At 55.4% G+C, this 12,223-nt stretch overlaps 1 protein-coding gene and 1 long non-coding RNA gene across 2 annotated transcripts; both read left to right on the top strand.

Annotated features, from left to right (window-relative positions):
- The first annotated feature begins 686 nt into the window (after positions 1-686).
- Positions 687-3,169, top strand: LOC116870340 (uncharacterized protein C6orf223-like). Its single transcript, XM_032861947.1, is given in 5 exon segments — positions 687-749; positions 1,041-1,044; positions 1,119-1,203; positions 2,924-3,017; positions 3,020-3,169. Coding segments are annotated over 5 exon segments (396 nt in total).
- An 890-nt stretch (positions 3,170-4,059) lies between these two features.
- On the top strand, positions 4,060-9,879 carry LOC116870586. The gene is made up of 3 exons (XR_004383252.1): positions 4,060-4,233; positions 5,050-5,131; positions 9,813-9,879. It is a non-coding gene; the product is annotated as an uncharacterized LOC116870586 (long non-coding RNA).
- The last annotated feature ends 2,344 nt before the right edge of the window (positions 9,880-12,223 follow it).

Here is a 12,223-nt window from a genome sequence, read left to right as displayed (position 1 = left end):
GTCTGTGTGCGCACGTCTGGAGGGTGGGGCTGTCTGGGCTCGCAGGTGTAGCTCCAGCTGGGCTGCCCGTTGCAGACACAGGAGGGCAGAGGGCAGAGCTGCGGTGGGATATGCATTGCACAGGTTGTATCTGTGAGTGTGCCTAGGCACAGATGTGTCAGCCCCTGCGGGTGTTCATGTTTGGGTCCCTGTGGCATGACTCCCCCCTTCTCTCCCCTTACCATAGAACTGCCACCATCCTCCGTTTCCAGACTCCTGGCCCCCAGGTAAGAGCCTGGTAAAAGCAGCCTACATCTGGGGACAGAGACACCTGAGTGTGAGGCCCCGCCTGCTCTGGCCACCGGAGCCCTTGAGCTGGCCCCACCCCGGCAGCGGGAGTGTCCTCATCCAATGGGATGGGGTGACACGGAGGAGGAGGCAGCCCTGCAGCTTCTCCCGCCCCCAGGAATACAGGGAGCACCCGGCTCCCTACATGGGAGGTTCATTACCCCAGCACTCAGTGGTTTGGAGCAGGGGCGGGGGGGTCATGCCAGGACTTGGCACATACTACAAAGTGTGGGGGGCACCCCCAGCACTCCCGCCCGCCGCTGGCCGGGGGAGGGGCTGTGACGTTCGGTGGCCTCATGCTGCTGAGAGGAAGTAGCTAATTGCCGACCTGATGACTGGGCAGACTGAGGAATGGGGTGATGATGCCACTCACGGAAGCGGGCGCCCCAGCACAAGGAGGGGGCCCAGCAGGGATGGGGTGGGCCAGGCCAGCGCTCTGCAGAGGCTGAAGTGGTTGTGGCCAAAGGAGCAGGGGGTTGGGGGTTGTTGAGGCTGGGACCGTGGGAAAGGACTTCTCCCCAGCTTCCCTCAGCTTTAAGGGAAAAGAGTTGAGAGGCCCCAGGGGATGAAGGGATTTGGGAAGGGGCTACAGGGGGGTGGACAGGGAGGAGATGGTGGCAGAAGCTTCTTTACTCCCCTCCCACCAACACTACCCAACCTTCCCAAGTTTTCCACCCTTGCCCTTGGCCACTCTTTGGCCCCTGTGGCCCTAGGCTGGTGAGGAAGGAGGGAATAGGTGGAGGGCTCTTTTCACCATAAGACCCCCGCCGCCGGCACTGGGGCATAAACAGTATACCTGGTGGTACCCAGTCTGCTGAAGATCAGGGCATCCAGAAGGGGTGAGACATCATGTGTCCTTGAGGATCGGAAGAGCAGGTGCTTTGGACAGAGAGAATGGAACAGGCAAAGGCTGGGCAGTTGGCTTTAGTGAGGCTAAGGAGGATGGGGGCTTGGCTACCATGGTTATGGGGTGGGGCAGGGCCCTTCTGTACTGAGAGCCACACTGTCCCTTCCTGGCACAAACTGAGTAATCAGACTTAGAGCTTCTCCCACAATGCTGGCCACAGCCTCTGGCCCCCGCAGGCCTTTTGCCTCGACTGCCAGAGGAAGGACCAAGTCAGGAGCTACACAGGATTGGGGGCCCCACCCCCCAAATCCCCAGGTGCATCCACCTGAGAGAACCTGCCCGCCCTGAGCGCCAAAAACCAGGACCCATCCATCTGTAGGTCAGTGCTCCGGGCCCTTAGCGCCCCCTGTGGGCAGGGAACTATACTAATGGGGGGAGGCCATCCACCTGCCTGAGGGAGGAGACAGACACGCCCCCCACCAAAGCACACAGGCCTTGCCTGAGGGTAAGCCCGGTGGTGCTGCGATGAAGGGGACTCAGACATTGACCTACTAGCTCCAGTCTGAAATTCGGCTCGTCCTCGGGAAGATCCCACTCCGACGGAGATGTGTTCTATCATCAAAGCTCCATTCTGAAGGGAGAAAGAGTACGGGGCTTCAAGAAACTTAGTCTGAGGGTAGAGACACGCGGCCACATAGAATCCTTCTGGATCCCTCAATCTGTTGCAGACGTGGATTAGACATTTCAGTGACTTCAGTACTGCTAGAAAAAATTACAAGATGTCCAGTTAAATTTGAATTTCAGATAAACGACGAATAATGTTTTAGTATAAGTATAGCCCATACAACATATGGGGCGTACTTATACTAAAAAAAGTATCCATTGCTTATTTGGGATTCAAATTTAACCGGACATCCTGTATTTTTACTTGTCAAAGCTGACAACTCTAGATGCGTCCAATCTAAGGGAAGAAGGAAGGGGAAGGACCCCAGAAACCAAAATGCAGGTAAACATTACAGCGTGCTCCAGCTCAGGAGAGTGGTGGTGGGGCGGGAGGGGAGTCCTGGGGCGCTGGCTCGCAGCAGTTTAAAATTCCTTCCAGGCCAGATCCCTAATCCCTTGGTGCACAATGGCCGCCTTCTCCCCCACCGCCTGCGCCCACGCCCTCCCCCGCGGGGCCGTGGCAGTGCCACCACGGGCCTCTTTAAGCCCCTTTGAAGCCGGCAGAGCCCCGCGCCGCGGGAGGCCCCGCCGCTATGCCAGCTATGCCAGCTATGTCCCTGCCGCCGCCGGCCACCACTGCTCCCCATTAATGCTGGCTAATCTGGCTAATAAATAAACTCCCCTCCCAGCCTCAGCCCCCCACTGGCTCCTCCCTGCCCCCCAAGAATTGATTTCAGGGCTCAGGTAAAACATGCGTCCCCATTCCCTTCTGCTGTCTTTCTCTGTCTCCTTTTTTTTTTTTTCTTTCGCCCTCCTAGACCTATTGCCCAACTCTGACGGAATTTGGGGAGTCTCTGCCTCGAGCTTTGCATCTTCATCTCTTTCAGTCCACCTGCGCGCGGGGAGCGGGCCACATGACTAGGTGCGGGGACACCACTCAATGCCCCGGGAAGATCCGCGGGACCGAAGAGCGCCCCCTGGAAGCCAGGGGAGGTGCGGGTCACGCCTCCTCCTGGCCACGACCTCCCGTCCCCGCGGAAGTGGGGCGCCTGGAGAGCAGCCCCGGGACAGGTGACTCCGCGCCAGGGGAAGGCGATGGCGCCTCCCGCGGCAGGAGTCTTTTCTCCACGGCCTCTGCCGCCCCCTGCGTCCCCACCCAGGCTTCGGAGAGTCTGACTCAGAGCCGAGCTCGCATCGCTTCACCTCCTACCACGCATCCGGAGCGCGCGGAGAAATTACAGGATTGCAGGGGCACGGCTAATGCGCTCTAATTACCCACCGCCGCTCTCCTCCGCGGCGCTCTGCTGCGCCCGGCCAACGCGCCCTAATTAGGCCGCCCCTCCCCGGTCCCAGAACCCGTCCCCAGTCCCCAGTCCCCAGGAGCGCGCTCGTTGGCTTTGCCCGCCGACGCCTCCTGTCGTCTTCCTAGACTGCCCCAGAAGAGAGCCCTGACACGCCACCTGTGATGGCGAGAGGGAAGGAGCAGGACTTGGAGATCCGAGCCTCAAGGGTCTTCTAGCGGCCTCGCCCCTCCCTCCCGTGAGCCGATAGCCCTGAGTTGTATGTCCGTAAGGGACAGGGGACTCCGAGAGTGGGGAGGAGGCAGGACCCGTTTCGTTGACAAGGACACTGAGGCCCGTGGAAAGTCACTGCCCAAATAAGGGCACCAGGGCAAGAGTATCCCCATTTTGGACTTGAGGCACAGAAAATTGAAGGCTGTCACTGGGAAGGCCACCCAGCCAGAACTCCCAGCTCGGCTTATTTCAGGGCTTACGACCCACCCCACAGGCTCCTTCCTCTGACAGGGAAATTACCCTCCCACCAGGAAAGGTGATACCCCCATCACAGACCTGGAACCCCCTGGGAGGCCAGAAGGCCCACCAGCTGTGGCCTGTGGGTCAGAAGGGAGCTAGTGAGGAGGGGCTAAAAAGTCTTGCATCCCAGGAAGGGTGGGAGAGGCCCTGAGACCCAGAAGCCAGGCCCTGTGGCCGGGCCACGCAGGAGGAGCAACTTGGCTGTCAGCTTCTTTATCCAAACCAGGCTCCGTTTCCTCTATCAGGAATTCTTTCCTGATGTCCAGGGGGTTGCAGATGTGTGGCCTTGGGCCAGGTTTAATCTTTAGTGAGGTTTTTTTGGCCTGCAATGAGTTATGTGTTTTGTTTTGTTTTGTTTTTTTAATTGAGTATGAGAGCTGACAGTGTGAGCTGTCTGATTGCCCTCCCCATTGACAAAGGTCAGTGTGGTTAGACTAGTCCCCAAAGGCATTTGGGTTTGAGACCCCTGATTGAGACCAGTCCACTTGGCCTTGCCTTTAACCTTTCCTCAGGAGCCAGGATTTTTGTCTGCACTAATGCCACCCCCTGGAAGTCTGCACATTTCTTGGTAAGCCTGCCCAGGTGAGTGACCCTGGGAGTCCTTCTTTAGACTTCCCACATGCGGTGGTTGGGGAGCTGCACATGCCTCTGGAAAACCCTCTTGTACCCCATTTTTTTTTCATCTTCAGTTTCAATCTGCGCCTTGGGTGTGCCTTCCTCAGGAGGGATGACAACTGCTTTTCTGCCATGAAACTAAAGTTTCCTTGAGGGCAGGATATTAGATCTCTCCCTTTAGTCTAGGATCTTACTGAGGGCTAGGGAACTGGGGTGTGGAGGTAGTACCCTCCATCACAGGGAGCTCCCCTAGGGCAGGGCGGTCTCCCCCCTCAGACTAGGGCTCCCTGAGGGCAGGGCTGTGTCTCCCCTCAGACTGGGGCTCTCTGAGGGCAGGGCTGTGTTTCCCCCCTCAAACTGGGGCTCCCTGAGAGCAAGGCTGTGTCTCCCCCTCAGCCTGGAGCTCCTTGAAGGCATTGGGTTCTCTCCTGAGATGGGGCCTTTGCACCCCACTCCAGCCCTCTGGCTCTGGCAACACCCAGGCATTCCTCCCAGGACACCGTTTGTCACGCTTTGATGAATGAAACCTACTAAGAATAACTCAGTCCTTGTAGTTTCTAAAGGACAGAGGTGTGGAGTGAGGGAGGAGCTGGTGACTTTGGGGGTGGGGGGGGAGATGGACGCACTCATTCATCCAACAGCATTTTCCCAGGTGCCCATCTGGACTCTGAGGGGAGACACAGTGAGTGCCACAGGGCCCCCTACTATGCTCTTTCTGCTGTTGTCAGTAGGGGGGTGTCCACAGGACCCCTGAAACTGAAATCCCCACTCTCTTCTTCACAGCTTTCCCACCCCAGAAGTCATCACCTGAAAGCCACCCAGCCCAGTCCATGCCTGGAACAAGCTCCCTCTGCTTGGAACTCAGGTGTTTGGAGACAGGGTCTGCTTCCAGTGGGTCACGGGCTGTGGGGTGGGAGAGGACCACTGAAGCAGGCTTCCTCCTCCTATGGACACCTGTCAGAGTGACCATGGGAGAATGTAGAAGCAGTCTCAACCTGGCAGGAGGGCCTTTGGTGCTCTGAGTGGGGAAGCAGGTGCGAGTGACCCAAAGGATGAATCCCTGTCCCTTGCTCCCTCTCCGCACTTCCTCCCTCATCCTGCCCCTTCCCACTTCAAGACCTCAAGCCTCCAGTTAAGAATCAAACCACCTTTCCAGGGGCGCCTGGGCAGCTCAGTTGGTTAAGCATCTGCCTTTGGCTTGGGTCATGATTCCAGGGTCCTGGGATTAAGCCCCACATCGGGCTCCCTGCTCAGCGGAGAGCCTGCTTCTCCCTCTCCCTCTGCCTGCTATTCTAGTACTTGGGCTTTTTCTCTATCTCTCTGTCAAATAAATAAATAAAATCTTAAAAAAAAAAAAAAAAAGAAAGAAAGAAAGAGTTGAGCCACCTTTCCAATGCAACTCTTCTTGCAGGCCCTTCATAGGGGGCCCGTGGAGTGGGGAGGCTGTGACCTTAACCCACTTCTCTGGATGGGCCTTCCTGGCACCCCACCCCCAACTGCCACCTCCTGAGAGGGATATTTCAGCCTGGTCTTGGCAAGAACGTCAGCCTATGAGCCAGGTGGCCTTGTATGGTACCAGCTCTGCCACTGATCCCATCCATTCTTCATCCTTGAGAAGCCCTGTGGTCCTCTGGGCCTAGTTTCCCCATATGTAAAAGGACTTTTGTCCAGTTTCCATGGTTTTTAAACCTTTCTTTTTCCACCCTAAATAATGGATCTTTCTGTTTAAATAGTAACTTAAGTGGCATCTCCACTAGTAACACAGAAAATGTTTGGGGTTCTATGGTCAAAATAGGAGTGGGGGCCCAGAACCCCAGTCCATCTCTCTTTCTCTCTCTCACACACACACACACACACACACACACACACACACACACACAGATCAGCTCCAGAGCACTCCAGAGAGCATACCTCATAAACCTCTGAACCCTGAAATCCTTCCCTTGCAAGCATTCTGGGGTCCTCCCATGGCTGAGAGCTCTCGAACTGGGCTCTGAGCATGAAGCAGTGATTGTGGGCCTTCCGGGTGTAGGGAGCAGGGCCCCTGGGTAACAGGGCAAGGAGCTCTAACAGATAGGGGGCGTTCTATCAACACTGGTAAGTCCAGTGAGGCTGGACTGACTGACTTCCTTCCTTCCTTACTTACTGGACTCCAGTGAGCACACCACCCTCCTTATCCACCCCTGCCACACCCCAGCCAGAAGTCAGGGGGCTTCTCTGGTGCTGGGCCCCTCAGCTGGAGGGAGGGCGGGATGAGTGGAGACAGAGAGGGCCCTTCCCCAGTAGGATGGGCAGCACTACGGCAGGAGCCTCTGCAGCTATTTTCTGGAATCCCTCTCACTATATCTAGGACGAGGAGAATGGCAGGGGTTGGGGGGCTGGTAAGGGCCCCGAAGTGGCTGAGCCGTAGGGGGCTGGGCATCAGAAAACCCAACTGGGATTTTGTACTCCACTGCAGGAGACCCAGGGAACCCCCCAGCACCACTGAGGCTGCGAGTGCGAGACTTTGGTGCCAACGGGGGAAGGCAGGTGGGAGGGGGCCCATCAGGCACTGGTAAGAGGAAGGCCAGGAGCACCTGGGTGGCTCAGTGGGTTAAAGCCTCTGCCTTTGGCTCGGGTCATGATCTTAGGGTCCTGGAATCGAGCCCCACATCAGGCTCTTTTCTCATTGGGGAGCCTGCTTTCTCCTCTCTCTCTGCCTGCCTCTCTGCCTGCTTGTGATCTTTGTCTGTCAAAAAAATAAATAAAATCTTTAAAAGGAAAAAAAAAAAAAAGAGGAAGGCCAGATGAGGAGGGGAGTGGGTACCATAGAGGGAAGAAAGATGGCGCCAAAAAGAGGCAGGACTGGGCCTGGGGTCCCAGCACAGGGCAGCAGGGCGGGTCCCTCCAGAATGGGAGAACTGCCAAAGTACCCAGCCCCTCCTCGCCAATAGATAGACCGTGCTCAGCAGTGCTGAGAAAGGCTTGTGTTCAGCCCAGCCACCCAGGGTCACCAGGCAAAGGAATGCAGTCCCCTCACTGACACCCCCAGGCACACCTGCCCAGCCCCGGAGAGACCAATTTTCCCAATTTAGGGAACCTTACCATCCTCTATCCCAAACACCCACACACTGGCATTTGTTCCCTGGAGACTTCACTGCCTTGGCCTTGGAAACTCCTGGATCTCTGTTCTGCGCCAGGCACAGCTCCAGGCACTGGGGCTTCAGGAGCGGAAAAATCAGCCAGTCTCTGCCCTCATGGTACTCACATTCTAGGGAGGGATGACCGCTGAGCAACAAGTCAGAAAAAAACGAAAGTTCAGGGCACCTGGGTGGCTCAATTGGTTAAGCAACTGCCTTTGGCTCAGGTCATGATTCCGGGGTCCTGAGATCGAGTCCCACATTGGGCTCCCCCTGCTCTGTAGGGAGCCTGTTTCTCCCTCTTCTGCCTGCTACTCCTCATCTTGTGCTCTCTCTCTCTCTGTGTTAAATAAGTAAATAAAATCTTAAAAAAAAAGAAAGGAAGGAAGGAAGGAAGGAAGGAAGGAAGGAAGGAAGGAAGGAAGAAAGAAAGAAAGAAAGAAAGAAAGAAAGAAAGAAAGAAAGAGAAAAGACAAAAGTTCAGGTTGTGGTAAGACTACAGGAGGGGAGAGTGTTGGGGTGACTGGGGAAGTTTCAGATGGCATTGTCAAAGACCATCTTCAGGGGGAGGTGATATTTGAGGGGCGACCTGAACTCTGAGAAGCCAGTCAGGCTTCGGAACCAAAAGGAGTCCAAAAATGTACAATTTTTTTAAATAGGAAAGAACAGGAATCCACAAACATTGACGGGCAGGGAAGTGAGGGATGTTTTGGGGCCTCTGCTGTGTGTCGGGCCTGTCAGTAGGATAATCATGTGCGCCGTCTCCCACCGCCCGCTTCAGAACCCTGTGTGTTAAACAGTATTATTTTCATTTTACAGATAAGAAATATGAAGCCCAGAGAAGTTATTGTTTCATTTGTCTAATAGGATATATTGAGTTTTAGCCTCTAACACCATAATAAATACCACAGGGGCCCTGCCCTGTCAGGGCCTCCAGTCTGTGAGAACACAGAGGTGGATTGGGGAGGGCTTCCTAAAGGATACCATGTCTCAGCTGAGTCTGAAAAGATGAGGAAGTGAGGAGAGGGGCCAGGGGGGCTAGCACCAGTGGCAGGGTGACCTGTGGACAGAAGTAAAGGACTGGAGTGGTGGGGGTCCTGCCCACTTGCCGGGTCAGCTCCCCGAGGGTCTGGGGTGGTGAGTGAGGAACCTGTAGGCAGACAAGGGAGGAGGGCAGAAGGGACCACCTGGTAGGGCTATTAGGCAAGGCAGGTCTGGTGGGACCTCTTTCAAGGCTGTGATGTCTTGGCTACCCCCCAAGGGACACAATTACTAATGGCAAAAGACAGCTGTGAGCCAACAGCAAGGCCTGGTTGGACAAAGCACACATGTTCACACACTCCACACCCACAGACCCAAACGGATGTGGTCATGCCACACGTGTGCGCACATGCAGCTTCCCCACTCCTTGGGCTGTATTGACGAGGGCTGCAGAAAGGACAGGACAGGGGGTCAGAGATCACAGGACAGTGTGGCTCCATCCTAGTGTAGGCCCTAGGCACCTCTTTCTGGAGCCCCAGGGTAGATGATGTTCCAAACCCTCCCCTCCCAAGCTCTCAAGCCCCTTGCCTTCCCTGTCACCCCCTCCCCCATACACTCTGAGATCTCACCTGCCAGTACCTTGTCCAGGATGGACCGACAGGACGTTCAAACTCCCTGCCAGTCACATTCACGGGGAATACAGCCCTGCACACCACAGCCAGCAGCAGAATCCAGACTCAGAACAGACCCTGCTGGACTGGAACAAACAGGCCATGTCAGAGATGAGCGTTTGTACCCCAACACAAGGTCTCCAACACAGGTCAGATGCCAAACAGCTCAGACACAAGCTTGGGGGGGGGCACAAGTAAGATCAATTTGGGGGAGCATTCCTGGGAGGCAACTTTTCCCTTATGAATATACAGATCTGAGCTGTGCTAATGGAAGGAGAACAGCCAGCTAGAAGAGAGTGGGGCAGCCCCCAGACTCCGAGCTGGCCAGACCGTTCACGAGCCGTGGGTCCAGACCTGGAGATCTCCCCCTGAAGGGGACACTGACAGAGTGACAGGGTGGGGAGGGATCTAGAAACCCCATCATAGGAGGAACTACCACAAGGATGTTTAGCCCCCAAAACAAAAGACTCTGGCATCTGGGAGGTCCCCGCTCTAACCACAGCCTTTGCCTACTGGCAACTTTCTTGCGCCTAGTTAAGCTACAGCTCCACTTCCTTGGGGAAGCCTTTTCTGACCTCTCTGGCAATTATGTCCCACGGTTATATGCTCTGTCTGCCACCCAGCCCTGGTCTCGGGGTAGCACTTACCAGAAGTAGCTTTACCTATGTGAGTGTTCTCTTTGTGCTGTCTCCCTAAGAAACTGTAAGCAGCGTGAGGTTAAGGGCCCTATGTGCTATTGCTTACTATTGTTTTCCTCGTATCTGGCCCATCCTAGGAGCTCCATAAACATCCACAGAGGGAGGAAAGAGGTGCCTTGAACCGTCCGAGGGCTGCCGCATGTAGGTTCTCCAGGGCCAGAGGGAGCAGGAGCACCAGCAGAAGGTCAGCCTAGGGAGTCAGATTTCAGATCATCAATAGTAAGGTTTTAAGAAGTCAGATGGTCACAATGTGGACCAGGCTGCCTCAGAAGACGGTGAGTTTCTCTGGATGAGTTTAAGCAGAACCAGGAGGAGCACTTGTCAGAGGTGTTGTTATGTGAATGAATGAATGAATGAATGAATGAGGATGATTACTACCGAGTATTCATACATGAGTAGGAGGTTGCTGACAGCTGACCCGTGTCTCAGAATTGCATCGGAGTCGAACCCCAGGAGAACAAAGAGTCATGGACCCCGAGACGCCCGCCACACACACACTTAACAGAAAAGCACACTTCTAATCCATCCAGCAATGCTGGACATGTCGTGCTGGATAACATTTACAGCAGGGCGAGGATGGAGGTGTCTTGGGAGCAGCTCCATCCTGATTCCCCTCTCACTCTTCCCAAAAAGATCACCCCCTTTGGGCTACTTTCCCTGGGGTTGACCCCTTGGCATCAATCTGTCCTGAGGTCAATGCTCCTGTGGCAGCTTCCTCCTCGGGGCTGGGGATGGGATTGAGAAGGAAGAATTTGGCACCTGGTGTCACCTCTGGCCTGCAAAGGGTGGGGTGGGCGGGGCTGGTGCCCCAGCTCTGAGCTCCCCCCAGCATGTTCGGAAGTCTGAGATGTAGGTCCAGTTCATGCTCATGATCCCTCCCCTCCCTCACCCCCCTTCCCAGGCCACTGCTCTGTGAGCTTCCCGAGGAGGAATTGTAGTGTTACCTGCCTCTATCCCATCCCTGGCTCAGAGAAGGGATGGTGAGCAACACAGGGACCAGGGCTAACAGAGCTGAGATAGAAAGTGGTGTTCTGCTCAGGGAGACAGAGATGGAGTACTTTCTAGCCAGACTGCGGTAGCATCTAGACAGGGACCGGGAAGAACGCACCCTGGGGCCCCTGAGGCTGGGACCAGGTTGGACTTGTCTTCTGTCTGTGCTCTGGGCCTGCCCTGTCTCCAGCAGCGCTGCTGTGGCCAGTGACCTGTCAGTGACTCACAGCCAGCTGTGGACACAGAGGGGAGAAAGTGGCCCCCAGCTGAGCTCATGTGCTCGCAATTAGCCCTCTATGCTTCCTCACCAGGGAGAGCCTCCCGGCTTCCGCGCACGCACGTCCCAGGCTCCCTTTCGCAACCGCAACGTGCCTCTTGCTGCTTATTTTAGCCTGATGAAGCCTCTTGAAATGTCAGAGCTGGAACCAAGTTGGGATCGTGCATGGCAATCCTTCCATTCAACAGGAGGAAAACGGATATTCAGGAGAGTAAGGGATGTGTTTCAGGGCACATAGCTAATTCGCTGAAATTCCACGGCAGGCTTTGGGGACCCAAATCCAGGTGTCCTTAACTCAGAGGGAGCAGTGCCCTTCAGCCAGCCCCTGACCACACTTCTGGAACCTCGGAGCCAGCATGCCCGGATTTGAACTCGGATTTGCCCTTTATCAGCTGTGCGACTACAGGCAAGTTAGCCTGTCCATAAGTCTGCCTCCTCATCTGTAAAATGAAGCTAACAATGGTACCTACCTCGCAGACTGGTGTGAGGAGCCAATGCGTTAACCTAGCCGAATTGCTGAGACCAGTGCCAGACACCGGACATGAACTCATGTTAAAGCATGTTAGCTAGCATGCTTAGGTGCACAGTGGAGTTACCAGACCTCTGTCCTTGGTGTGGAAAGTTCAAAGATTAGGGTTTATTGGTTTGCCTAAGAGTGAGCAGATTCCAGGAGGCTAGCCGTATAACCAGGTTTGTGGCAAAACCATGTATGGTTTCCTGCTGAGGCCAGGTGTTGCTGTCAGAAGGAGCAGACGGGGCCCAGAAGCTGCGGGCCTCCCGCTCTGGCAGCTGCCACCTGAGATCCCAAGATTGCAGACATCACAGCAAGGGCCAGTGGAGATTCTCAGGGCAGCTCAAGCTGGAAGAACGTGGAGAAATGCCCTTTTGAAGGCAAGAATGAGCCTCTGCTCATCTGCAAAACAGGGGAAAGCAGAGCCTCTAATGTGCAGGGTGGTAGTGGGCATGAGCTCGGGGGGAGGGGGGCACTCTATCCAGCATTATCCTCTCCCGCCCTCCTCCTTCCTGCCCCTCACCTGCTTGAGGCCAGTCGTCTCAACTCAGAGCAGCGTCTCCTGGACCGTGCTGAATAAATATTAACAAATTCTTCTCCTGCCATGTTCCTCCTTTGCTAGTCACCAAGGCTCTGGCACCTCACACCAGAGGAACTATGGTCCCAGGACATGTACAAGATCCGGGTGGTCTCATTCCAGCCACGGAGAT

This window comes from Lontra canadensis, unplaced genomic scaffold (genome assembly GCF_010015895.1).
Source record: "Lontra canadensis isolate GAN:19392208 unplaced genomic scaffold, GSC_riverotter_1.0 scaffold23, whole genome shotgun sequence".
Taxonomy (NCBI): domain Eukaryota; kingdom Metazoa; phylum Chordata; class Mammalia; order Carnivora; family Mustelidae; genus Lontra; species Lontra canadensis.
This window is presented reverse-complemented; position numbering and strand designations above follow the sequence as displayed.